This window comes from Aspergillus aculeatus (assembly GCF_001890905.1).
Source record: "Aspergillus aculeatus ATCC 16872 unplaced genomic scaffold ASPACscaffold_10, whole genome shotgun sequence".
Classification (NCBI taxonomy): domain Eukaryota; kingdom Fungi; phylum Ascomycota; class Eurotiomycetes; order Eurotiales; family Aspergillaceae; genus Aspergillus; species Aspergillus aculeatus.
The window spans coordinates 689,423-715,828 of NW_017962985.1; the positions used below are offsets into that span (position 1 = coordinate 689,423).

The window sequence follows — 26,406 nt, forward strand, 5'->3', positions numbered from 1 at the left end:
AAATGTGCATGTGTAGGTTGGCGTTTGTATGTGTATGTGTGTAAATGCAGCTTTGGTGGCCATGCACACCAATGCACAATAGTATAGCTCACACTTGCGAGACTAGATCGGCCAGTCTGGATAGAATAGACTTAAGTTTCCGGGATATGCCCCACGACATCAGGTCGACAAACGTCTCGCTACCGGCCCGCAGAACACCAGCAGGGCCCTGCGGCGCGCAGATATCACCCACCCCCGTCAGGACTCCCTGGATGGCTTGTCCTTCCTTCACAAAAATCTGGACCAGCTCGTCATCGCAAGGCTGGTCGAGGTGTATAACTGTATTCTTGCCGGTAGCAGGTCGTACCCGGTCGGCTAATTGAGCACAGCATGAGCCATACGCCCACAGCACCAGTGTCGCCAGGAACACAGCGACCGGCTCGTGGAACGCATGGCTGGTGTTCCCCCGCGCATGGAGCAGGGTTGCGCCGGCATGGATGATCGTGAGACGGGCCTTGTATTGGTCATGTTTGACCCATCGTAGTATGTAGTGCCATTCCAGGCTCTGTTGACGGTCGCTCCAGCGAACCTTTTCCGTCACGAGCGAGTGGGCTAGCGATCGAATCTCACGGAAGGGTGCAAGTAGAACGATCCGAGCCGAGTGAAGATGCTGGATCGTTGGGTTGCGGAGATCCGCCGCTGTAGCGACCGTGCTGTTGGCGGCCCAGTGGAGTATGTCCAGGGAGTCGCATGCACTATTGCGCCACTTCGAGTACGAGGGAATCCCGGGAAGCCAGACAGAGCCCGAAGGGATCGCCGTTTGCCGAGACTGTTTCTTAGCGGTCGGGTTCCAGAACGACAATGGTCGGCGAAAGTAGTCGCCGACTTCCCACATGCGTTGGTAGAGAGCATGAATCAGCAGGATATGGCCCAACTCCCCAAGATCGGGTATTAGTCTCTTTTCAATGTACATAATCAATACTGCATCGTATAGGGAAAGCTCGGGTTGGCCTAAGACATGTTAGACACTGAGATCGTACTGCACAAGTAGCTGTTATACCTGGACTCTGTTCGAAAATTCCCTGCCAGGCATGAGCTGACTCTGCTTGCCAGAGTCTCTCGTGAGCAGGAAGTGCCGCTTGCGCGTCCTCAAGCGAAAAGGAAGGCTGTCGATCGAAGTGATAAGCTATAGTACAGTCCACGAGCTATGGGAACTGTTAGCAAATTCCAGGCAAGTGGGTACGGTTTAGGCATTATACCCATACTAAGTAGGCCGTCCGTCGTCTGACCTCGTCCTCAATCCAGACCAGCCAGTTCTGCTCTGGTAGCTTGTCATGCGGTATTGACTTAAATTGTCTAGAAGATTTCAGGAGCTTGGTACGGTTCAACAAACTGGTCAAATCACCGAATCGATCGAGCGCAGAAACTCTAGCCCTTTCATCACTGTTATAGAGCAATCCAATGCAATTGAGAAGCCTTGCTTGAACAAGCCAGAGCGGCGCCTGGTTTTGACAGGATTTTTCCTTCTATTAATCTCTAATTAGTTGCAGGCAGACCGTAAGAGTACGAAATCCTCACCTCGACCATGATAGCTCGACGAAGAAACTCGTGGAGCGCAGAAACACATTCGTCTGATTCGTGGAGCCTAGCATAGTGGCTACCTATTGCCGCCAACGCCAATGTCACTATCCAGTGACATGTGTTCGTACTAAATGTAGGAAGGTGAAACATAGGATAGACGGGTTGGAAATGGTGAAAGTAGAGGTGGACAAATTCGGAAAGTACAGTTGCACTTGGCAAATACTCGGACTCGAATCGCGAGAATAGGAAATTTTCGGCGCAACACAGCTGAACAAAAGCTTTGTGAATCTTCTCGTAGGACGATATCCCAATCAGAAGACTTGGACCAATTTGAATATCGTGCATGGCGGTGTCTTCGACCATAGGGAACATGAACTGACGGGGCACATTTTCTCTGCCTCGAGAACTGAAGCCATCAGGGGACATTGCGGAGAAGTCTGACCAGAAATCTTGGTGCCGTCTGGACTTTGACAGTCGAGGTTGAGCTGTGTCCTCTGATAGGTCTGCCGGTCGTTTCGTGGCGCTGGAGAACGTTGAACGACCCGAGTTGTTAGGGCTGTTCTCGTCACTGACTAATGAAGTGTGTCCTAACGGAGATTTGTAGATGTTTGCCTGGCTTCCATTAGTCGGATGGATCACCGGCGGATACCATGTTGCATAGTTCATGAACCCATCACGGGCTTCGTGATTCACTGTAGGAGTGCGCTCGATGAATGTATCATAGGGCCCCTCTCCGGGAAGCCAGTTCATCGCAGGAACAGCTGAGTTCATCGTGTCCAAGAACGGCCCTAATGACCCGAGCTCTCCCTGCTGTCCTATTGTTGGCATGCTCGCGTCACTGCCATGACTGGCTGAAACTGGATGTGGGACGCTCGCTGAGCTCACGGGCTCGGCTGTCTGATTCAACAAATGTATGCCCTGGATAGCAGATAAAGACCTGCGTGATCTTGCTTGCTCGGAACTGTCGCCAGTAGGTCCATGCGGCGTGACTTGGGTCATATCAAATTCCCCCGCGGAAGAGATCAAGTTGGGCCGAGTCGACTGCTTTATCGCATTGACCTCTTGCCCATTGTTATGAGAGTCGTTCAATAATTCGTCTGGAGCCTCGCCTTGAAGTGGAACAACCGGGTCTACGGACGGTGATTTGTCATCCCTGTTGAGAAGGCCGGGTCCTGGCAATTGGAGTTGGAACTGTGTCATTCGGTAATGGAGCGGCTTTGCAAGGGACGTGTCCCCGCTGTGCGGAGATCGTGCAGCAGAACCTTCAGCAGATGTCGATGTTATAGCAAAAGAAGACTGCCCGTTGAACTCTTCGTCTGGGACCAAGCCTGACTGCGCTGCTTCTTTTCGGGCTTTAGCTTTCGAACGTCTCTCAGTTGGGTACAGACATTCGAGAGACCGGTTCTCGCACCGCGCACATGGCGTCCCGCCACTGCATCGCACTCGTGCAAGTGCGCATTTGAAGCACGCCCGGAATGTCTTTACTGTGATACGATGGGTGCGATCCTTCCCACCTTCAATTCCAGCGTTATGGTGGCTGAGCTCATGACGGTGCAGTGTATCTCTAACCAAGGCTTGAGTTAGTCCCCACTGAAGACGAAGGCGACGAATGAGAACAATAGAGCATCTAAGAATGCAAAATAAGAAGGCGAGAAACATACGTTCTCGAGAAATGACGGCCACACTGCGCACACTCGAATGGCTTCTCTTTTGTATGACTGCGGAAATGGCGCTTTAAATGCTCCGGTCGTCGAAAGGTACTCTGGCATATTGAGCACTTCGTCGGGCTCGCTGTGGAGCCCTGTTGCATTTCTTGATCGTAGGAGTCACCGTCATCCTTCGCTGCTGCCTCCTCAGATTCATGGTGGATCGGAGCTTCTACAGAGCCACCGCTCGATTAGTGGACTCAATCATGTCAGGTTCGAAACGAGAATCCATCGCACCTTGCCCAGCGTCGCTCTTCACCGAGGACATGGCGTCGCATAGACGAATTTTGCTTCAAACACGAACCGAGCGATTCATGCATGGCAACAGATACATTGGCGATGTAGACAGGTTACGGAGTTGAGAAGCGAGGATCATCACCAGACAAACAGCAAACTAAGCCCATTGTGCCATGTGGTAACACCCTGATCGCATCTGATCGGAGGAAACAGTACCCCACGAAAAATGACGAGGAAAGGGAAAAACAAAAAAAAAAACAAAAGAGAAAAAGAAGCAAAGAGCTGGCGGGGGAAAGTGATGATCGAACAATAGGAGCGCAACCAGGAAATTCAGGGACTGCCACTGCCCCGGACCAAGTCACGTCGTCTCATCCATTGCAGCTTTTCGAGGAAGCGGGGAAATGAACGGTCCTAAATCGAGCCTAACCGTTTAGCGGCGCCTTTTGGGGTCTCCGGGGCCCACGAGTCGCCCCAGCCTCCGCATGCTCGCATGCTCGCATTGGCGCAGTCGAATTAGTCTTGCATCTTTGGGGCCTCGGTTCGGTCGATTTTTCCGCCAGTCGTCGGTTAAATATCCGCATGTGCCCCAGATGCTGGAGTACACCAGTGTACCACAGTGTCACTTGCGATAAGTATGTGGTCAAATTGGTTGCTGCATTTGTTGTGACGCTCTTCCCCCTGTGCTGTCAGTTGCTATCAATGGAACGTATGATGCAGAAAAGTATGTGGTGTGGAAGGCTTCGATATTCCTCAGTCAGTTGTCTCGACGGGTATTCACAAATAGCCGAGAGAGAATGGAGAGACTGCAGATGCAGAGACTTGACTGTTGTCAGGAGGTGCCCCTCTTGCGACACACACATCATCATGTGTATAGCACATAGCCACAGCAAAGTCAGACCAAGAGTAAAGCTATGTGTAAATCCTGCCTAGAACGACTACGGTGTAACTATACGAATGAGCAATAAATACTCCGTACTGCTCTAGTTTTGCCGAGTTAATCCTCAATATTGCTAGCCGTATTGGAGATTAACAGTGTACTTTGAACAAGAACCCTCAGATTTGGACAGATAGCTATTGGAGAGAGCTTGAATCCGAATAGACGATAGCTCACAGCACTAGCATCACACTGTTTAGGAGTGCAGTACATAGTTGGATATAACTCCAAGTCAGAATGACCTTGCTGCTCCTAACTGGGAAGCGCATTATTTTGCCTTGGGCTGGGCAACGCACGGACGCTGTCTTGGATTAGCTCAGCAACGCTACAGCCAAATTTCCCCAAGATGGAAGAAGCTTTCCAGTCTGAGTCTAGCGTCCTATTACAATCACCCCCTACCTCTATCAATCGATCTACTCCGTACTATTCACCTCTCTCCGTTGCTCGAATGACGTTGTTGTGAGTGAGGATCCTACCAACCTAACCAACTCGAGAGGAACGGGCAGCGGCAGTACTTCTGGTCCTGACTCTCCCCCCACCCGCGCGAAACCTTGGAACGGGCATTCCTGCCTAGACATGAATGGCGAGTTCGACACCCGCTCTGGACCGCCGGCTGTCACCCCATGTGTCCCCCAACCAAGCGAGCAGCGCGAGCAGGACGGTGACAGCTCTTCAAGGAGCGACAGCAGCTTTTAATGCAACTAGGTCTGCAACCAGACATCCCCCTCTTGCCAGTCACCAATCTGGCGCCCAAAGGGGACCGTTCAACATGAACTCTTATGCCTCAGACTTAGCCTCTCTTCGCAGCAACCAATCTCCAGAGCCACCTGAGATCGGTTCAGTCAAGGACAAAGTTGGCAAGTTCAGTGCTTACGGGCAACCTGGCGGCTCCAGGGACGCTCCCCTCAGAGTCCCGGGAGACATAGGGGGCTTAAGACCACGTACCCCGCAGCAGATCGCCGCCCAGCTTGCGGCGGGGAGATCCACGCCTAGCAAGAAACCAGCTCCTACTCCACGCAGCAGCAGCAGCGCCAGTGTTGACCTTCCAATAAGGCCTGGCGGAGAGCGCGAAAAACCACAGCTCCTCGCACCGAAGCCTGTGTGGGCCACAACTTCGAGTAAGGCCTCATTTGAGAAGATCTTAAAGGACGAGCAGGTCCCTCGACTCGGAGACAAGCAAATCGAGCGGAAACCCATCAGGCCGGGTTCTGCTCTACCGGACTTTGCGCAGCTGGCTGCAGCAAAGTCTCGACCACCACCGGTGCCTCGAAAACCTTGCCTGAATCCTACTAGCATCAATGTCAATCCGGCATCAGAGAAACCGAAGAACCTTCCCCGATTGCATCCAGCACTCCCTTCGGGAGATCCTATCAGGCCTGACGAAAACCCACCATCATTACCCCCGCGACCGAGCGAAACACCATCATCATCGAGAACAGACCTGGCAGGTCATCGGGCTCTTTTGAGCAGTAGTGATGGCCGACCGCGACCCTCCAGTCCAGCCTCGGCATCTATGTATGCGAAGTCAGTGACCAACAGTACTCCGAGCCTTCTTGATAGTACCTCTGAGGGAGTACTGTCAGATGCAATTGTAGCATCCTCACTAGCATCCACCCGAGCTTCACAGGAGAAGAAAAGCGCTCCACCTCCACCACCCCGGCGTCGGCCCCGGTCACGTTCAATCGTGCATCTGGGCCACACTAAGAAACATGGTCACCCGCAATCGTCTAGTCCTTCTACTGTGCTACGGCAGACGCTTCGACATCCCAGCAGTTCGGATGAAGACGAAGGGTATCGCCAGCATAAACACATAATACGCAAGCACCCCCACAAACATCATGAAGGTGACCGAAAGCGTTGGCGGAGCGAGGTCAGTGAGAAAGACCGGAAGAAGTACGAAGGAGTTTGGGCGGCAAACAAAGGATTGCTTGTGCCTTTGCCGTCACAAGTCCCACCCGGTTTGTTGCCTCCCGACGCGTCCGAGATGGTAGTCAACCTTGTGGTCCGCGACATCTGGTCTCGCAGCGAGCTTCCATCGCATGTCTTAGAGCAGATCTGGGACTTGGTTGATCATCAGAAGAATGGACTTCTGACCCGCGAAGAGTTTGTGGTGGGAATGTGGTTGATCGACCAGCAGCTAAAGGGGCACAAGCTCCCCGTGCGGGTCCCTGACAGCGTTTGGTTCTCCGTAAAGCGGATATCAGGGATAAGAATACATTCGCTGCCGCCGTCCTGAAACTGATCTATAGGGGAGCTTGCATTAGACCAGTAATATCTGGGTGCAGCCCTGGCTATATAGTGCAATAAATTTTGGTTTAAAAATGCGTTCTGACCTAACCGGCTAACTCTAGTACTCGATAGTCAACGCCTGGACCTACCGTACAGGACACTTTACATGTACAACACCTCTTAGGATGGTGGCGACGGCCGGCGGGACTTTGCAGCTTCTGTGATTGATAAGGCCCTTGTGCTGCAGTACTTTTGTTTATATATTCTGCTCAGTGTCGATCGACCGAGTCTAGATCCACCACCCCCATTCGTTAAAGGACGATCCTCGGGATTTTCGCGGAGACTGGCTGCGATCGGATTGCAGGTTGGCCGGCAGTCAACAAGCAGTCGCCTCTTTTTCTGGCAGATGCTGGTTCATGCCATCGGCTATGCGAGAATGCCCAGAGACTGCATTGCATTCCAGAGCCTCGACCCGACCCGCAACAATGATCGTAATGGATGTGCAAGACAACAGATTCTCACGTGACATCAGACTGGTCATTCCAGACGGTCAATGCAGCTTACCGGAACAGGAAGGAGCTTAGTCCAACTTAAATTGCCGTCGGTCGATCGATCGAGTGAAAGAAATATTGGAAAGTAAAAAAAAAAAGCACTTCGATTCACGAATTCTACACCAAATCAGTGAAAGAACCACAAATCGTGCTGCAATTCTCCGAGTTATGCTAACAATGCACAAATTGGGGAAAAGCAACAAGACTTTTTTCGCCTTGTGCAAATTGACTATTTGACTAATCCACGCACTTGCTGCGCGCCACTCTTGGGGGATCGTCTGTCAATGGAAGCAAATCCCGAAACACCCACGCTTCGGGATTTGAATCTATGGACCTCGAGGCTGAGTAAGCCCGCCGCTGCTCACTCACTCACCAGTCCAATCCAAATCAAACTACAGCCCAGTTCGCCCGATAATGCTACTGTGTACGAGTATATCAGACCACTCTTAGGATCTGTCGATTTACCCACCCAACCTCCCCCCCGATTCGGTTGGCTACCCCGGAAAGCTCCTGTATGGTTATTTCTGCGTGTTTCCCGTCCCATTCTCCCTAGTAGTCCTCGAGTTATGCGCTCCGGGAGAACCTCTATTTAGATCGTGGATGATGGTAGCACGCCTTGCGGCCGTTGCATGATCTTCCTACCTACTCCTACCCGCTGCAGCTGTGTGTCTCCAGTTCACGCCCAAAATGGCCCTGGACGATTCCCAGCAGCCGTACCAAGATGATGGAGTCACGGCAGTTACACAGCCTAGAGCTTCCAAGCCCGCGGTTGTCCGCAAGAAATTTGCAAAGCCTCCAGTCAAAGTAGCGTGTCTTGCGTGGTAAGTGGCGTCGCATCCACCTGGAACTTTTGTGCAAGCACTGAGCTTGGTTTTTGTTGCAAGCGACTTTGAATCTTCTCGTCTTGCCGTTCATTGCGACTGATTGATTATCTATCTCAGTCGTGCTTCGAGAACGAGATGCGATGGACAAGACCCCTGTACAAACGTATGTATTCTCCCCCTCGCCAATTCGCAGTTTTCCAGGCCATAGCCTTCATCTAAAGGAGACACACTGTGCCTTGCTCTGTTACTTCATCCTTTCATGATGGCTCCTTAAACAACCGCAGCGTCTTGCTCAAGTATATGCTGATTTGATCGTGGTGGCGAAGTGTCTTAGCAAAAAGCGAAAGTGCTCTTACCTACCCAGTAAACGAGGAGGTCCTCGCAAAAAGAAGAAGCTCTCGATTCCTTCGGACGAGGCTGTTCAGCAAGATGATGAGCAGAGCGCCATGATCACCCCGCCATCTTCTGGGTTCAATGATGATTGTAAGCAAGCTGACCCAAAATTGCCAGTTCCTCCCAGCTAACGACGATTCAGCGCCGGAAATGTTCGGTCAGATTGACGTATTGTCAATTCCGGGGGCGGGGCTCAGAAGCTTGGACTTTCCTTCGGATGTGCACTCGATGTTCACAGATCTGTTCGCCCCTAATGGCGAGAACAGTATCCCAGTACAGATGGAACCAACCCCCTCGCCATCGAATGTCCCCTCGCAGTCTTTGGTCAGAACTTATGGCAGTGAAATAGAAATGTGAGTAACCATCGTTTGAAGCGAGCTTATTACGTCCTCTGACTTCGAAAACAGCTTGAATGCTTACTACGAGTTTGTTCATAATTATTTTCCTATACTTCCGCCGAGATTCGCTCCTCGCGTTCCGGATCGACCTTTGGACGGCGTTGGTTCATTCACAGAGTCACCCTCAGAAGAACCCGTGATACCCTACCGGTCTCAATCCCCTCTCAGCTGTGCAATTTCAGCTATATTAGCCTTAGTGCCGCATCCGAACGATATCGAATCGTCTAGCCCCGCCTCTGTGGTCCGCCGCCGAACATACGCTCAGATGTTTGCGCAAATGGCGAATCTGACTATCGAGACCGACTGCGAGCTGCAAGCCTCGACCACTGATCCTGCACTGGCGCTGTCCAACGACCGACCTCTTATTGACCGAGCTCCTTTCCATCCTCAAGCGCCCGTGGAGCTTGAGAGCATTCTGGCACTTTTGGTCCTTTCAGTCTACGAATACACTCAACGGGGAAACCTGTTGAAAATGCGGTACCGTGCCGGTCAAGCCTTGTCTATAGCTTTGGATATGTCTCTGCATTCACTCAGCGACGATTACGATGAGTTTTCTGAAGCTCGGAGAAGAGCTTGGTGGATGACGGTGAGAAGTTCGTACCCTGGTTCTATGGCATTTGTGTCTGACTCTCAGTAGTACTATTGTGTTCTCCAAGGTTCCATTGTTAGCGCCACGGTAAGTTCACTGAAGAGTTATGCATGTCCTTCGAGGAAGTGGCTAACACGCGAGTTCTCAGCCGCTTTCCATCGTCGCCAACGATCCCCAGTTTGTCACGCCGTATCCACGCTTCGCAGCCGACCCCGATGTGAGTCTACCCAATTTCTTGGTAGCACTTCGATCTCTGACCCTTTCTGCAGGGCTGGTCCGTCTTGATTCAAGCTCAGCAGGTGCTCGTATCGGCAACCCAATTCGTCGTCGACCTCAACAAATGCGTCTCAACCAGAACGAACATGCAGTACATCTTTGAAAGAATGCAACAACTCGATTCATGGGCCAGTTCCGCATTAGCACAGTCAAACTTACTCCCCATAGTTCCGCAGACCATGTCTTGTCGAGGAGATTTAGAGTCCATCACAGCTCAAAGTATACGCGCGATCTCGCGCATCAAGCTGTCAAGGTAAGAGTCAAATCTCGCACATCGACATTTCACGTCCGTGCTAACCAACATTGTAGCGCACAAATCAAGATTCACCGCTTCAGAGCATTCTCAGATATACCCATTTTCATCAAGAAGCACTGCGATCTAACCGCAGCCACCACCACCACCACCACCACCACAAACTCCATACCAATTGAGACCATCGAAAGCCCAGCGACCCAAGACGGCATCACCCGGGTTGGTTGCGCCTGCAGCAGTCTCGACATGTTCCAGCAGTCCTCATCCGACTATACCCCTTCCTCCGCATCCTCGACCTCGTCCGATTTCTCCTCCTTACCACCTCAGTACCCATTCACCAACGAGTTCCCATACAGCAGCCAACACTCGGCCAAAATCTGTCTCCGGGCCTCCCTCCTGATCTCGCAGATGTTCCACTGTCTCCCGATCCCGCAGCCGCTGCTCTCGGACGATCGCCAACCATCCCCACCGGGTCTCCAGCAGCTGCTTCCGAGCCAACTTCCCCGCACCATGCCGTCGTTCGCATGCTGTCTCATGCAAGGCAGCTACGCCATGCTGATGATTTTCTACAAGGCCCGCGTCGAGAAACAAATGACCCCACCGGAATACGGCGGCGGCAGCAGCAGCAACCTGAGCACCAGCCCGTCCGACCGACTCATCGACGAGATCCGACAAGGACTGGAACGGATCATCGCCGCGGCGACCAATTACGCGATTGCTTTCGAGGCGCTGGACGGCATGAGAGGTACGCATAACCCCTACTTAACGCCCCGGGCCCGGCGATCGTCGCGCTAACAAACTGCTAGACGAAATCGAAGGTGCATACCATACGGCGTTTATTCAAGCATGAAGAGAGAGTCCAAATCTTTCCCCCTCAAAACACAACCAACCCACTATCTAATTCCTCTCGACTCGTACATACATACATACACCCTTCTCCTTCCTCAAACCTAATGAGATCCCTTTATCTACATACCTTCTGTAGAATTTCTTCTCTCTCTCTCTCTCTCTCTCACACACACACACACACACACTCTCTCTCTCTCTCTCTCGTCAACCTCAAAAAGCAAAGCAAACGAATTCTGCATGCCCTGGCGTTATTTTAGAACGAGTCCGGATATATGTGTGGACTGGCCTAGTGAAAGATTTCGGACTTAATCCAAGGAACTAAACCATTTATCTTACCTTGTATGCTCTTCTGGGAAAACATCTAATAATGAACTACAATTCCAGGCTTTGTGTGCAATGCGTTGCTGGTTTGACTACCGTGGCAATGCGGTGCACCGCATTCTGCAATATCAAGTGTTCGTAGATAATACTACTTACTCACTTACCATACAACCCGATACCTATACCCCATACCCCATACCTCATACCTCATACCTCATACCTCATACCTCATACCTTACACCTTGAACCAAACCAAAATAACCAACCCCAAACCAAGTCTCAGGTCTCGAGAATCAAGAACCGAATATATTCCACAAGGACCCCCAACCTAAGCTAAGATAGTAAATTCTTTGAAGCTAAAAAATAAGTAAAAAAAGTTCTATGTTCACAAACCCGCCCGCTTATTTTCGAACCCGCAAAAGAAAAAGAGGCGTAACGAAACGAGAAGAGGGGAAATGATGGCTACAGCTTCGACCGGATCCCCTCCAACCGGAACTTCACATCCTTCAGGACCTTACTGGAGGGTTTCCAGTCGTCGAACTGTTGGAGCAGTTCCATGGTCTCGGTCGTCAGCTCGCGGCGGACGTACTCCTCCTCGAGGAGGCCGCGCATGGCGAAGGGAAGAATGTACGGGTTGGCGGGGGAAGGGGGTTGCGTGCGTTTGATGTCGAGGAGGGTTTTGGTGGTGGCTGTTGTTGTGAGCGGGAGGGCGGTGGTTTGGAGGGCGAATTGGATGGCGAGGCTGATTTTTTCTCGCGTGTTAGCATTTGACTTGTTGTTTGTTGTTTGTTTGGGAAAGGGCAGAACGTACCGGTAGACTGCGGGGTCGTCGTAGAGGCGGGAGTGGCCTTCGCCGGTGTAGAGACTGCCGGCTAACGGGGAGCTGAGTTCGCGGATGAGGCCGTGGTCTGCAATACCGAGGTTGCGGAGCTTCAGGACGAAGCCGACTAGGTGTGAGAGACTGAGAGTGGTCAGTGTATGCTGAAGTTTATCATGGGATTGAGGGACAGTGGATAGTGGCATACAAGCTCGGGGCGTGGACCCTGCCGTCGACAAAGGCTGCGCGGTAGATATACGGATGGGACACGGGGGTAAATAGTGAGGACTGAAGCGTAAATAGGCTCGTTAATAACTGGAGCATCAAACAGCGTGAGAAGGTTGCGTACCTCTAAGGAAACCAACTGATCGTCAATGCTGCCAATGTACGATATTCGCACCCCAAAATCTAAGCATGTGCGCAATGCCGCTTCATAATCCCTCGAAACCTGACTGTAGGGCAGGGCAAATTCGAAGAGCTCGCCCGCTGAACCACTAATCCATCGTGATCTGTAGTCGGTGAACGGGCCCAGATTGACGCCCGCCATGGCGCATATACCAACACGGGATGCATTGATGCAGCCAAAGGATATCAACTTGGCAACGAGCATGATTGCCACCGGAACACCCTGGCTGTGACATGCAATCAGGATGAAGTCCGCCGTTCGGATCTCCTCCATCCAGTTTAATAGCAGCTTCCATAACAGTTCCACGCGCTCGGCTATACGGCCCTCGCCTTCCAGGGCAATTTTGCCTACGTCGCATTTGTAGCCAAAGTCCTCTGCCCACTTGTGTATGGCTTCAGCTGCCATTGTTGAGAATCTGATCGATGTTCCGGTTGGCTGTCCGAGAACACTCCGTATCAGAGGAGCCGGGAAATATCCGTGTACACCTATGGCGAGTGCCTTTTTGATATGCGGCGGATCCCGGACCATGTAAACATGCTTGTTGTCGGCTTGTTTGTTATAGTGCAAGTAGCGCCCTATCGTCTGGAGTATGCCCGGCTTCTCTTCCAAGGCAAATGTGTCCTCGAACCGCGGAAGCACTTGGTTCGGTAGAACCTTCTGGAGTTGTTTTGTTGCTACAGTCTCAGACGGCCCTTGGCTTGGAGCGTTGACATCTGCTTCGGCTCGTGCGGTAGCTTTGTCAAGTAAATTAGCAGTACTCTTAGAAACCTTAGCTTTGACGCTTCCTTTCTTCACCACCCCCACCCTAGGCTCATTCTCAGGCTCAGGTTCCACAGCAGGCTTCTTCGAAGGCTCTTGAGTCATGGAGGCTTCGGCTACCTGGGCATCTTGCGACTTGCCGGGTTCGGAATCCTTCGAAGCATCTCGAAACCAGAAGCTCCACCCGGAAGCCTTTGTATTCGGATCTAGTGGTTTAACTGGGCCATCTACCTCCCCTTGCATCTCATTCTCTTGGCTCGGTGCAGGTGCTGCATGCGGGACAGAAGATGTGGGTGTGTCGGTTCCGCTGGAGGCTTCGATGGGAGTATTTTCCGGGGCCTTTGAGGCGGACGAGCCATACCACATCTGAAGCCAAGACCGCTTCTGGGCTGTCCCTGAGACTTCAGATGTTTCGGCGGGCTGCTCCTGGTCTGCTTCTGTTTCTGCTACTGTTGGATTTTGGTCTTCTATCGTCCTTTCTTCCTCTTTGTTGTCTGGTGTTTCCGATGGTGGCTCCTCCTCCGGCTTCGCCATTTGGTCTTGTGGGCCAGATCTATCAGCCGTCGATGATCCATAGAGCCACGAAAACCATCCGCCTGCTTGGGAACCAGACTGTACACCGGAGTCTACACCTGTAGCACTGTCGCCCGCGACTGCTGTCGCGGGGGCTGTGTTTGACGGTTCGTTGCGCGTATCCTCCGCCACAGCTGAGCCTCTGTCACTGGGTGCAACCTCCTCGACTGGATTCGCTGCCACTGTAGTACGATCTGATCGGGCGTCGTCTGCCGGAGTCGACGCAGTACCATCTGAAGCTATATTGACTATGGTTGTGGTAGCGCTGGCGGGGAGGGAGCGGCTAGATGCAGTATCCTTTCGAGTCAACTGGAGGGATGGATGGCGAGACTGCCTGGGGGCCACGCTTAGTTGGGAAGTTGACGAGGAGGTGAGTCGCGGGAGTGCTGGGGATATGTTCTGGGCGGCGGAAATGCTCTCACGGGCAACCTCGGTAACCGGGGCGGCTTTGGATGCTCTTGGAACGGCCGGCCAGGCAGTTGGGTACCAGCTCTGTGTCTAGGAGAGAGGCAGATATCAGCTACACCAGCCATGGCTCCATAGTTGTTCCGGCAACGCTATGGGGAAATCCGAGACTCACCACACCGCTTCCTCTCTTCTGCGCACGAGCACGTTGTTTGGCTGTGGAACCGGAGACTGCACTGTCATTTGAGGATGTGGTCGAACGGGCGTCCGCGCCTGGCGGGCTGGGCTTTACTCTCTTACGAGATCCCATGGATGGCATGGAAGTTTAACAGTGGCATCACCAAAGACGTGGGGTGGGAGGGTGTATGAAATCGATATATTGCGGGTTAGTGGTAGGGGGTAGGTGGGGATCGAAGCATAAAGAAGCCTTCTTGTTTGAAAAGAGTGGGAACGAGGCCTTTGTACTGTAGGTAAGTATGGAAGATGAAAGACCTAGCAGGCTAATACTAGTTAGTATACTAGCAGCGAGGAGTGATGCCTGCTGGAAGGGGGAAGGTTGAGGATGAGAAGTGATTTGGTTGGGGGTCCGAGTTGTTCTCAAGGCCGAGGGGCGATTGGCCTGCAACTCCTCCTTCCTTCCGTAATAACAGTCAGTAAGTATACTATCAGTTAGTTACAGTACGGTGATATCACGTCACATGCTGACCGTTCTCTTGGTTGCGTCCTCAGGCACATAAGCAGAGACAAACGCATCAAACGCATCAAACAGCAACTCATTATGTGGCTCAGTCCCGCACCGCCACACCCAAAGACCAGAAAGGGGAAATTTTTTATTGTAAGTTTCGGGGCGGACTGTGGAGAACCTTTGAAAGGCCTGGCTGGCTGACTCGATCCATTCAAGCCCGCCCGATAACTTTTTTTTCCCGTGCATAGAGAGAGAAAGCAATCATCCGCCCACCGGTTACTCCAACCAACCCTTCTCTTTCTCTCTCTTTACCACCTCTTTCTTTTTTATTTCGCCAGTCCGGGTCTTGACGTCGAGTCTTTCTCGACCACCCGCTTATCACAATGGCGATTCAAAAGAAGGTATTGTGGAATCCCACCGCGTCTCCAGTGAAGCAATCTGAACTGACAACAACCAGCACGGTAAAGGTCGTTTGGATAAGTGGTATCGCCTTGCGAAGGAAAAGGGATACAGAGCTAGATCTGCGTTCAAGTTGGTCCAGCTCAACAAGAAGTATGGTTTCTTGCAGAAGAGCAAGGTCCTCATCGATCTTTGCGCGGCGCCCGGTGTAAGTAACCAACCTACGGAATATCTTTCGATTCGGTTTCTATTGGGCGTTGAATCTGACTCTCTCCTCAATAGGGTTGGTGTCAAGTCGCTGCAGAATGTATGCCCGCCCAGAGTATCATCGTCGGTGTCGATCTCGCTCCCATCAAGCCTATCCCCCGTGTGATCTCGTTCCAAGCCGATATCACGACCGACAAGTGTCGCGCCACCCTTAGACAGCACCTGAAGCACTGGAAGGCAGATACGGTCCTTCACGATGGTGCCCCCAACGTCGGTACGGCGTGGGCGCAGGATGCCTTCTCCCAGTCCGAGCTGGTGCTGCAGTCCATGAAGCTGGCGACCGAGTTCTTGGCCGAGGGCGGTACATTCGTGACCAAGGTATTCCGATCGAAGGACTACAACCCCCTGCTGTGGGTCTTCAAGCAGCTCTTCACCTCGGTCGAGGCGACGAAACCCCCCTCTTCCCGAAACGTGTCGGCCGAAATCTTCGTCGTCTGCCGCGGCTACAAGGCCCCCAAGCACCTGGACCCCAAGTTCCTCGACCCCAAGCACGTCTTCGCCGAGCTCGCGGACCCGACTCCCAACAACGAGGCCAAGGTCTTCAACCCGGAGAAGAAGAAGAGAAAGAGAGAAGGTTACGAAGAGGGCGACTACACACAGTTCAAGGAATGCTCGGTCTCGGAATTCATCAACACCACCGACCCGATCGCCATTCTCGGTTCATACAACAAGCTCAGCTTCACACAGACCCCCGGTGGAGATCTCGCGCTCGCCACCTTGGATCGACTAGAGGAGACTACAGACGAGATCCGCAAATGCTGTGATGATTTGAAGGTCCTGGGTAAGAAGGAATTCCGGAACTTGCTCAAATGGCGTCTCAAGGTCCGGGAGAAGTTCGGCCTCGTCATTAAGAAGGGACAGCAGCAGAAGGGCGAAGAGGCCGAAGAAGTTGCGGAGATCGCCCCCATGGATGAGGAGTTGGCTATCCAGGAAGAACTGCTCCGACTCCGCGAGAAGGAAACCTCCAAGATGAAGAGGGAAAGACGCAAGGAGAACGAGAAGAAGCGCAAGGAAATTGTCCGTATGCAGATGCACATGACGACGCCCATGGACATCGGTATGGAACAGCTGGGACCCGGCGGAGACGATGCGACCTTCTCCATCAAGCCTGTCGACCGGAATAATGCCCGTGATGTCATCGCATCTGGCAAGGAGGCTACAATCGAAAGCGACAGCGAGAACAGTGACGACGAATCCGATATAGAGGAGAGCGACGAAGAGGGTGACCGCCTTGAGCGCGAACTGGACACTTTGTATGAGCGATACCAGGAGCGCAAGGAGGATAAGGACACTAAGCTGCGGGCCAAGAAAGCTAGAAAGGGCTACGAGGCTGACGAGTGGGATGGCTTCTCGGATGAGGACAAGGGAGATAGCGATGATGAAGAAGAGGAGGAGACTAATGCTGCGGTAAATGGCGTGCAAGCACCGAAGTCTGGATCGCTTTCCAACCATGCCGCGCTGTTCTTTGACCAGGACATGTTTGAAGGTCTCGAGGATATCGACGATGTGGATGACGAGGAAGAGGAGGAGGAAGACGATGATGAAGAGGAAGATGGAGAAGATGAAGAGGAGGAGGACTCTGAGGAGGATTCTGAGGAGGACAGTGCTGTTGAGGTCGACAACCGTCGTAAGACCAAGCAGGCCAAGAACTCGAAGAAGAAGGCCGAAGACTCCGAGGATGAGGAGCCTGTTCAGCTCGAGGACCCGCGGAAGGCCAATGGACAGCTTGGTAAGTCTACAGATTCATGTCTACTGTCTGTCAAGGCTATGAATACTAACATGTACACTACTAGACATCGATATCATCACCGCAGAGGCCATGGCTCTGGCGCAACAGATGGCTACGGGTGAAAAGAAACAGAATGACGTGGTTGACGATGGGTTCAACCGCTACGCCTTCCGGGATGTCGACGGTCTGCCGGAGTGGTTCCTTGACGATGAGGGCAAGCACAGTGCCCCGAACCGCCCCATCACCAAGGCGGCAGCTGCCGCCATCAAGGAGAAGTGGCGTGCTATCAACGCTCGCCCTATCAAGAAGGTGATGGAGGCCAAGGGCCGGAAGAAGTTCAAGGCTGCCCAGCGGTTGGAGAAGTTGCGCAAGAAGTCCGCCTTGTTGGCGGATGACGAGGCTCTGAGTGAGAGAGACAAGGCGCAATCGATTGCGAAGCTGATGGCGCGTGCCACGAAGAAGAAGCCCAAGACGCAAGTGAAGCTGGTGGTGGCCAAGGGTGCCAACCGGGGTATCTCGGGTCGTCCCAAGGGTGTCAAGGGTCGGTACAAGATCGTGGATTCCCGTATGAAGAAGGATATCCGGGCGCAAAAGCGGGTTGCGAAGAAGAAGCAGAAATAGAAGCGCCGAGGGATTGTGTAATGGTGCACAAAATGATGGTTGTTCGCAGTCTGGATTCTTGTAAATACCCTCATTCAAAATATCACGATACCTACTGTTGTGCATTTGTTTTGCATGTGTTACTGGGAAGGTGTATGTACTGTACTGTACTGTATGTAGTCGATAAAGAGTGCTGCACCCACCTTGTCTTGTGTGTCCAAAGGTGAGGTGAAACAGAAACCCATAGAGATGCAGAGATGCAGACTAGACTGACTCGTATCTCACTATTCTTTCACGCTAAGGTAAGGGCGCAGCTGAGAGGATCGGATCCGAAGTGGCGGGCGGCAACTGGCATCGGACGGGGTCTTGGTGGACTCGAGGGAAGAAGGAAGAAGCATCGAGGATCGAGTACTCATCACCGCCCACCTCTTCTGGATATCATTTTCGAGCACCTCCTACTGGAGTTGCTCGGCTCCGCGGGTTTTTTTAATTCCCTTCCTCTTTCTCTCTCTCCCTCTTCGCCGCCCACCCGCCGCCCGCCGCCCGCCGTCAACCCGCTTTGTTTTGTACGGCAACCTTACATTCTGCATATTATTCTTCACATCATTTACATACATACACTCTTTACTTCTTGTCCTTTTTGCTTTGGGGAAAAGTCCCCCGTACATATGTTGTACCTCGTATCATAGGTTGTCTTTTTCTACTCCCCCTTTTTCCACTTGTATAGTCAATACTTGCATTCACCGTTCACCGTATTTCTTGCATCATATCACCTTCTCCCGCTCTCATACAAAAAAGTGCGACTGCGACCCGCCCGCCCGCCGCCGCCTCCTGCCCCTCCAACCCTCATGGGATTTTTCGACCACCTCCAAAAAGGAGGGGCCTTTTCACTGCAGCCCAAGAAGCCTCAGATTCGCAAAGTCGTCCAGACCCGAACCGCTCCTCCTACCTCCCGCTCTCCCTCGCATACGCCAGGACACAATCCTTCCCCCCGGACGCCATCCGTCCAGCTCAAAACTCGAGAAGCGTCTGCCAGTCGGTCCGTCTCGAGGGATCGCAACGATCTCCCTCCCTCATCTTCGAAGCGCCGGCACGGCACCCCCGGCCAAGGCAATCGCAAGCGTCAAACCCCCGAATTGCGCCTCTCCAGCGATGATGACGCCAGCAGCGACTCCGATACATCATCCTTCGAGGTCCGTAAACGGGCCCGGACGGGCGACAGCGCGGAGCCGGACCCTCACCGGCGCGTGCGCTCACTGAAGGCTTTCGTCGAGGACAACGGCAGCAGTGGTGGTGGTCCCAGACGGCTGCCCATGATCCATGCGGCGGAGATCACCTCGGCCCAGAAGGAAGGGAATTTCAAGCCGGCGTTTGGAGCGTCGAGGCCGTTGCCGGAGATTTCTTTGCAGTATCCGAGTAACTCTCCGAAGGAAAGGTATGAGAATTTCCATCCGGTTCTTTCCTCGAATTTTCTGCTTTTCGTCCCATGTTTTGCGTTTCGTCTGAACGTCGGCCTAACATGATTTTTCCGGCCTGTAGGTATAACCTTGTCGTTCCCCGCGACAACGACGATTTCAAACCCATCGACGATATCGTTCAAGTCATCGAGATTGTGGCTCAGAATTTCATCCCGGAAGACGAGGTGGGCGAGTTTGACGATGAGACGAATGGAATCAAGCGCCGACTCCGTCGAGCCCTGGCGCAATCGTCCGAAGCGCAGTTCCGGGAAACGGTGGCCGACTTTAACCATGCTATTACACGATTGAGGCGCAACGGGAGCATTGCCAAGAAACTCGATTCGATGGGCCGTCTCAATTTGCCGCTGGTGGAGAGGATCTTGAACCAGATCTACTCGCGAACCGTCTCGCCTCGGGTCGAATCACTGCGGCAGTATGAAAATGGGACGGATAACGTTTATGGGGAGCTACTTCCTCGATTTATTAGCACCATCTTCAAGGAGACGGGTCTGAAGTCCGGCCAGGTCTTTGTGGATTTAGGTTCTGGCGTGGGCAATGTGGTTTTGCAGGCAGCGCTGGAGATCGGGTGCGAAAGTTGGGGCTGCGAGATGATGCAGAATGCCTGTGAGCTCGCGGAACTTCAACAAGCCGAGTTCCGCGCGAGATGTCGGCTATGGGGCATTGCCCCTGGGAAAACGCACCTGATCCGCGGCGACTTCTTGAAGCAGCAGAGCATCGTCGATGTTTTGAAGCGGGCGGACGTCGTCCTGATCAACAACCAGGCGTTCACCCCCCAGCTGAACAACGAACTGATCAACCATTTCCTGGACATGAAGGAGGGCTGTCAGATTGTGTCACTCAAGTCGTTTGTCCCGGCGGGCCACAAGATTCAAGCCCGCAACCTCAATTCGCCCATCAACCTGCTCACAGTCAAACAACGAAATTACTGGTCCAATAGCGTCAGCTGGACCGATGTTGGCGGCACATATTTCATCGCCAGGAAGGATAGTTCCCAGCTGAAGGCCTTTGTTGAAAGCCAAGGGTGAACGGTTCTTGGCCTAGCTGCAACAAACGGGTGCATGATTGTCACGGCAACTCTTGGGTAACGACCGCGATGATTTCTTTCTTGTATCGATGGCTCCCTGGACACACGTGATATATATGTCCAATTTTTTCTTTCTACATAGTTTTCATTTTTCCAGATTCCTCCTTGGGTGTCCCTGAGTTCGATTTTGGGAGGAATACCCCGGGGCTCCAGGCATGATACCACCTTTTTCTCTTCGGACCGGCATCTATACTAAACCAGCGCTTTGCTATTTTTTCATCCATCGTCAGTTTCATTTTCCGCTCTTGGTCCAGTTTGAATGTTTAGGTCATCGCGAGTGAGCCTGGATCTGTCTCTCTGGACCAACTGCTACTGTGAATAACTAGTTCATGGGTATCATTGTGCATAGAAAGCTCTGACACATATTCTAAAGAAATCCCGCCCAGCTCGATGCCTGGGTCTGGGGGAAATGATCATCAAAGCAGAAAATCTTCTGGCAGCGTGAAATAAGAAATCCCCACCCAGTAATGTCCCTCCCCCATAACCTCTGGGGTGTCTAGTTCTACGAGAACCTCGAATTCGCATTCATGGCATCCGCCTCCTGCCCTACCCTGGCCATCCAGCGATCCACCAAGTCCTGGTTTTCTTGCTGGAACCGCGCGGACCGCTCCTCGGCCATGTTCAGTTGGAGATTCAGCGATGCCATCTCGTCTTGGAAATCCTGTAGCCACCCGCATAGGTCAGTCAGTCAGTTACTCGGCTCAACACTCCCCCCTCCCCTTCTCCTAAAAAAAAATAAATCAAGTAAGTGGGTGAGTGCAACCATACCTCCAACAACTTCGCCTTCCCCCGCAACTCCTCATCCCGATCCTTCAACCGCATCTGCAGATGCGCGACCTCCTGCTCGAACGCCTGGAGGCGTCGCCCGTCGTGGGCGTGGCGCTTGCGGAGGCGCTCCAGCTCCGCCGTCATCCGGGTTAGCTGGGCCTGCAGCTCGGAGCGAGATCGTTGCGCCGCGGCGAGCGACGCGAGGAGGGTTTCTTGTTCTTGTTGCGAGGCGGGTGGTGTTGGTGCGGATGGGGTTGGGATGGTGGTATTGGGAACAGGTACATGGTGTTTTGTGGTTGTGGTAGCATGCGGACTTTCGCCCGCTGGACTCTGTAGGCTGGCGGTGGTGGTGGTGGATGCAGTTCGGTCGGCGAGTTGGGTATCTTTGGTTTTGTTTGGGGTTAGATTTGCGGGGAATTTACTACAACTGTCTGGGTGGTGGGGGACGGGGGGGTTATGCTGGTTGGAGAATCTACTTTGCTGGATACAGGCAACGGGAAAGGGGAAAGGGGAAAGGGCGTACAGGCATCGTATATTGCGGTGTTGGCTTTCTCGCGGCGATCGCGAGATGCCAGTGCGGCGGAGTATTCTTCCCGCCAGTGGGCCATTTAGTGATACTGTAGATAGTGTGGTGGTGATGGTGGGTGATAAGGAGGGGTGAAAGGTGGTATTGGTTTTTGTCTATTTGATAAGGCAGTCATGGATACATGATGGTGTGTTGGAGGTGTTGGGTTAGGGGTTGAGTGGATCTGGTGAGGTTTTTGATGGTGTAGGTCCCTTGGGAGGCATGAGGTTGAGGGATGATAATCGGTGATGATGACGATGGACGATATGATGGATGGATGGGTGGGTAAACAATGAAAACATGCAATCAATACCTTGACGAATGCTGCAAGCAGACCGCCATCTCCACCGCCCGGACGGACCCTCGTGCATCATCTTGCCCGCCCCATCCACTCATTCCATTGCAGTTCACCGTCCACCGTCCACCGTCCAGGCCCAACCACAAACTAAACTACTAAACTACACTAATTAATCTCCCTCTCCTCTGCTTGTTGTGCCCCCTTCACTCCACTTACCACCTCCCACCACCAAAAATAAACAAATCCGCCACTTTCCCTTCACCCTATCCTCCCTCGGCATCTCGTCCCAATCGCCCTTCTCCTGCCGCTGGCGTTTCCTCCATACCGCATAGAACCGGTAATACCTTACGCATCTCCACCATGTCGTCACGGAAGAAGGTCTTGTTGAAGGTAACCCGCAACAAAACATCCCCGAAAATAAACCCCTCAACGTCGCGAAAACTGATCTTCGCTCTTGCTTGTATCTAGGTGATCATCTTGGGTGATAGCGGTGTCGGTAAAACGAGTTTGATGAACCAATATGTCCGTGACTCTCTCTCTCTCTCCTCCCTCGCAGCAGCAGCAGCAGAACTGTTTCACTGACTTCCTTTTCCGCCCAATAGGTCAACAAGAAATTCAGCGCGAGCTACAAGGCCACAATTGGCGCCGATTTCCTCACCAAGGAGGTCTTGGTGGACGACCGTCTGGTGACGATGCAGGCATGTTCTCCTCGCTTTCCCAAATACCAGCCTCCTAGCTCGCCGTCGTTGTCAGTTCTGGCACATGCATATTGACTGCTTGCGAATCTAGATCTGGGACACTGCGGGACAGGAGCGCTTCCAGTCCTTGGGGGTCGCTTTCTACCGAGGTGCCGACTGCTGCGTGCTGGTATACGATGTGAACAACTCCAAGAGTTTCGAGGCGCTGGACAGCTGGCGCGATGAGTTTTTGATCCAGGCTAGTCCTCGGGATCCGGAGAATTTCCCGTTTGTAAGGGATCCCCCCTCTTTTCGGGTGGTGTGTGGTGCGGTCACTGACACTCTGCTGGCAGGTGGTGATTGGTAACAAGATCGATGCGGAGGAAAGCCGACGGATGATCTCCTCCAAGCGGGCGATGACCTTCTGCCAGTCGAAAGGCAACATTCCCTATTTCGAGACCAGCGCCAAGGAGGCGATCAACGTGGAGCAAGCCTTTGAGGGTGAGTGTCCCCGCCCGGTCGGTTTGCCCTTGTGTTACGGCTGTACTGACCCCTCGTCCCACGTAGTCATTGCTCGAAGCGCTCTAGCCCAAGAAGAAGCTGAAGAGTTCAGCGGGGAATTCAGCGACCCGATCAACATCCACCTGGACGGTGACCGCGACGGTTGCGCCTGTTAAATACCCTAATCGCTAGACCATGATTTTGGAACGATACTACAACTCCTGTCTTAACTTGAACTTGAAGAAATGCTGCGCTTCGATTGGTTTGGTTTGCGAACTACGATCTTCTTGCTCTTCTTTCTATAGCACCTGTATATACATTGCGGGTGCCCTTCATGTATCACGCTCCTGTCTCTTTTTGCTGGTTTGTTGCTCGCATGGGTGTTATTGATTGTTTCTTTTTCTGTGTGTGTTTCTCTCATACTGTAGGAGTCTGAGGGGGGAATTCACAAATTCACACTGTTACACTACTAGCCAGTAGTCAAGTTACTCTTTAGTTGGTGGGTTTGACAGTCGCGTGCTTATCGAGGTTATCTCGTGATGCTTGGCGGGATGCTATCGGGTTACACCGCCCTCTTCTCAACATTAGTAGTTATCAGTACTCCGTAATTTCCCCGGTAAATCCTCCCTGCTTATCGCACCGCCTGCTGCCATTTGGATTGGCGTATTGCTGTCGACGCGCTAAGCGGTCTCACTCCTTGCGGCCCTCGCTACTGCCCTCATGCCTAGGTAGGTCAAGTCGATGACCCTGTTACCCGGTTTTTGTCGGCACGGTCTCCGGAGCGGGTGTCCGTCGCGGTCGCCATTCCAATTGCGCAAGCGGGGAGGAAGAGAGAGGGTTTGAGTTCTTATCTCGACATCTCGGAACCAAACAAGAACGCAAGTCGCGTTTCCCCTCTTCGTGCCCTTCGTGCGGTGCGCTCTCAGCTTGAGCGAAACGCGCAAAACGCTCACCAACACACGCCTCCCACGGTAGTTCCGACAGTACAGGCTTCCTGCCCTCAAAATGGGGCCCTCAACATCCATCCCGCAAACCTCGGGCCTAACCCCGGGGGGTCGACGAACCCTCGGGATCGCATTGCTGCTAATCGTGGTGTTTCTCTGGACGGCCTCGAATTTCCTGGCCAGTGTACATACTCCTCCACCGAAATCCCTGACTTTTCCGGAGTCATGAGGGGTGGGGAAAGACGCAATTCGCTAACTTTGTGGTGGGTAGACCATCTTCGCCGACAACACCTACTCCAAACCCTTCTTCGTGACCTACGTCAACACCTCCATCTTCATCCTCCCGCTCGCCTCGATCATCGCCAGTCGGGTGTTCCGGCTCTGGCGCGCCGGCAAGCTGTACCGGATTCGGTCGGTGCAGAGTCTGTTGCAGCATCTTGATGCGCATGATAGTAGTCTGGATGGTGAGGGGCGCCGGATATTGGATCACGCGGGTGTCGAGGGTAGGAGCAGGAGTAGGAGTGCTGGTGCTGGCGGCAGCTGGGGTAGGGCGGGGGCCGGGGAGGTTCCGTCGGCCAGGTTGGGGTTGAAGGAGACGGCGAAGCTGAGTTTTCAGTTTTGTCTTTTGTGGGTGAGTTTTGCTTCCTTTCAGGTTTGGTTGAGGTCTGGGAGTGCTAACGTGGGTGGGTGGGTTTAGTTTACTGTAAGTGCGCCATGTTATTCTTGTTTGCAGGGAGTATGGAGGAGAGAGGAGTGTTGCGGGGGACCGGACATGTGATTGACCGTGGGAGGTAGGCCAACTACTTTGCCATGGCATGTTTACAGTATACAACGGTGGGGAGTACCACCATTCTTACCTCCACGAGTGGTACGTCTATTGCAGGGCAATATCCCCACACCCACACTCTGCAAGACTGAAAACCTGCTGACGAGCAAAACCAGGCGTGTGGACCCTCATCTTCGGCGCCCTCATCGGCGTCGAACGCTTCACGCCCCGCAAACTCCTCGGCGTGATCGCCTCCCTCATCGGGATCATCATCATCTCGCGCCTCGACATCTCCTCCCCCTCCCCTGCCCCAGACGCAGACCCGAATCCCAACCCCAATCCCACCTCCACAGGAGGAAACAGGAGCATCTTCCCCCCCAAAGCCCCTTACGAAATCGCCCTCGGCGACGCCATGGCCGCCTTCAGCGCCGTCATGTACGGGGTCTACACAATCGTCCTGAAAAAACAAGTCGGCGACGAATCCCGCGTCAACATGCAGCTCTTCTTCGGGCTGGTCGGCTTACTGAATATGGTGCTGCTGTGGCCCGGTTTTCTGGTGCTGCACGCTCTGGGCATCGAACCCCTCGCGTGGCCCGACTCCCCCCGCGTCTGGACCATCATCTGGGTCAATGCGCTCGCCTCCCTCCTGTCCGACCTGTGCTGGGCCTACGCCATGCTCCTGACCACGCCGCTGGTCGTGACCGTCGGCCTGAGTCTGACGATCCCGCTGTCGTTGGTGGGCCAGATGGTGATTCAGGGGGAGTATGCGAGTGGGGCGTATTGGGTGGGCGCGGCGGTGGTGTTTGGGTCGTTTTTGGTGGTGAATCATGAGAGTCGTGTTGATGTGGACTCTCAGGGGGGGAATGGGGGGGATGGGGAGGAGAGCGGGAGGGGGAGGACGAGGGGGAGGACGGGGGCATCGTCGGGGTATGAGGCTATTTCGGCGGTGGAGGAGGGAGGACATCGCGATTGATGGTTTGTGTGAGGTTGTGTGGGGGGAAGGGTTGTGTTGGGCCCTTTTGGGGGGTGAAGTATAGACTGCATGCAGGTGGGGACTCACTGGCTATTTGTAGCGATTTTCTTTGGGTTTTTTTTTCGGTTCTTGGGCTCTTGGGTTCTAGGATGGTATCACTCACTTCTGGTAACAACAGGAGGGGATAATGAGGGTGCAGATTGGCAAATCATTACCGTGACTCTTTGTAGAAGTACGGTCTCTACCATGATCACTTGTAGAAGTACAACCGAGTGTATACACCTTAACCATATCAAGGTAAAAAGGAGGTAGATAGATAGTGTACTGTACCTCAACCACGCTGCAGATACGCAACTGACTGCCCAGCAGAAGAAATAAGAAGAGTGAACAGCAATCTGTCATAGATTCAAAATACCGGGCATCCACCACCCATCAGCATGACACAGCCAAGGACAAGCACAGCACCTAGCGATGACATTTCCAGGCCATCGCGATCAAATAAAGCTCCAAATCGAAACCAAGTATACAGGGACAGACAGCTACTACATCGCTCGCGCAAGAACCAGTGCCGAAGTACGGAGGCCAACCATCA

General features: G+C 53.0%; 9 protein-coding genes across 9 annotated transcripts; 6 read left to right on the plus strand and 3 right to left on the minus strand.

Annotated features, from left to right (window-relative positions):
* Positions 1-94: 94 nt before the first annotated feature.
* ASPACDRAFT_10905 (putative C2H2 transcription factor) lies at positions 95-3,439 on the minus strand (the record flags this gene model as incomplete). Its single annotated transcript, XM_020195348.1, has 5 exons — positions 95-990; positions 1,025-1,184; positions 1,239-1,505; positions 1,558-3,124; positions 3,222-3,439. Coding segments are annotated over 5 exons (3,108 nt in total), but the record flags the coding sequence as incomplete, so codon positions are not given.
* A 1,767-nt stretch (positions 3,440-5,206) lies between these two features.
* On the plus strand, positions 5,207-6,673 carry irs4 (the record flags this gene model as incomplete). The annotated part of the gene is made up of 1 exon (XM_020199743.1): positions 5,207-6,673. The coding sequence occupies one exon, from the start codon at positions 5,207-5,209 to the stop codon at positions 6,671-6,673; it is 1,467 nt and encodes a 488-aa protein (XP_020055145.1).
* Positions 6,674-7,728: 1,055 nt separating this feature from the next.
* Positions 7,729-10,890, plus strand: ASPACDRAFT_79602 (uncharacterized protein). Its single transcript, XM_020205445.1, has 10 exons — positions 7,729-8,038; positions 8,159-8,204; positions 8,368-8,524; positions 8,577-8,787; positions 8,842-9,418; positions 9,470-9,508; positions 9,570-9,638; positions 9,691-9,950; positions 10,007-10,695; positions 10,757-10,890. The coding sequence occupies exons 1-10, from the start codon at positions 7,905-7,907 to the stop codon at positions 10,798-10,800; spliced, it is 2,226 nt and encodes a 741-aa protein (XP_020055146.1). The 5' UTR covers positions 7,729-7,904; the 3' UTR covers positions 10,801-10,890.
* Positions 10,891-11,307: 417 nt separating this feature from the next.
* Positions 11,308-14,716, minus strand: ASPACDRAFT_121484 (uncharacterized protein). Its single transcript, XM_020196441.1, has 5 exons — positions 14,256-14,716; positions 12,287-14,167; positions 12,146-12,225; positions 11,932-12,081; positions 11,308-11,862 (listed from the first exon to the last, which is right to left on the minus strand). The coding sequence occupies exons 1-5, from the start codon at positions 14,388-14,390 to the stop codon at positions 11,583-11,585; spliced, it is 2,526 nt and encodes an 841-aa protein (XP_020055147.1). The 5' UTR covers positions 14,391-14,716; the 3' UTR covers positions 11,308-11,582.
* A 421-nt stretch (positions 14,717-15,137) lies between these two features.
* spb1 (rRNA methyltransferase spb1) lies at positions 15,138-17,908 on the plus strand. The gene is made up of 4 exons (XM_020205446.1): positions 15,138-15,166; positions 15,223-15,372; positions 15,447-17,160; positions 17,225-17,908. The coding sequence occupies exons 1-4, from the start codon at positions 15,149-15,151 to the stop codon at positions 17,779-17,781; spliced, it is 2,439 nt and encodes an 812-aa protein (XP_020055148.1). The 5' UTR covers positions 15,138-15,148; the 3' UTR covers positions 17,782-17,908.
* A 700-nt stretch (positions 17,909-18,608) lies between these two features.
* On the plus strand, positions 18,609-20,263 carry dot1 (histone methyltransferase DOT1; the record flags this gene model as incomplete). The annotated part of the gene is made up of 2 exons (XM_020199754.1): positions 18,609-19,195; positions 19,300-20,263. 2 exons carry the CDS (start codon positions 18,609-18,611, stop codon positions 20,261-20,263), a joined length of 1,551 nt encoding a protein of 516 aa, XP_020055149.1.
* Positions 20,264-20,824: 561 nt separating this feature from the next.
* ASPACDRAFT_44439 (ATG16 family protein) lies at positions 20,825-21,698 on the minus strand (the record flags this gene model as incomplete). Its single annotated transcript, XM_020201418.1, has 3 exons — positions 20,825-20,983; positions 21,091-21,473; positions 21,614-21,698. The coding sequence occupies 3 exons, from the start codon at positions 21,696-21,698 to the stop codon at positions 20,825-20,827; spliced, it is 627 nt and encodes a 208-aa protein (XP_020055150.1).
* Positions 21,699-22,153: 455 nt separating this feature from the next.
* On the plus strand, positions 22,154-23,650 carry rab7 (Rab family GTPase YPT7). The gene is made up of 6 exons (XM_020196442.1): positions 22,154-22,343; positions 22,422-22,475; positions 22,556-22,651; positions 22,743-22,922; positions 22,984-23,131; positions 23,198-23,650. The coding sequence occupies exons 1-6, from the start codon at positions 22,314-22,316 to the stop codon at positions 23,305-23,307; spliced, it is 618 nt and encodes a 205-aa protein (XP_020055151.1). The 5' UTR covers positions 22,154-22,313; the 3' UTR covers positions 23,308-23,650.
* A 39-nt stretch (positions 23,651-23,689) lies between these two features.
* Positions 23,690-26,087, plus strand: ASPACDRAFT_121493 (DMT family transporter). The gene is made up of 5 exons (XM_020196443.1): positions 23,690-24,259; positions 24,347-24,706; positions 24,773-24,778; positions 24,871-24,943; positions 25,018-26,087. The coding sequence occupies exons 1-5, from the start codon at positions 24,137-24,139 to the stop codon at positions 25,812-25,814; spliced, it is 1,359 nt and encodes a 452-aa protein (XP_020055152.1). The 5' UTR covers positions 23,690-24,136; the 3' UTR covers positions 25,815-26,087.
* Positions 26,088-26,406: the final 319 nt, after the last annotated feature.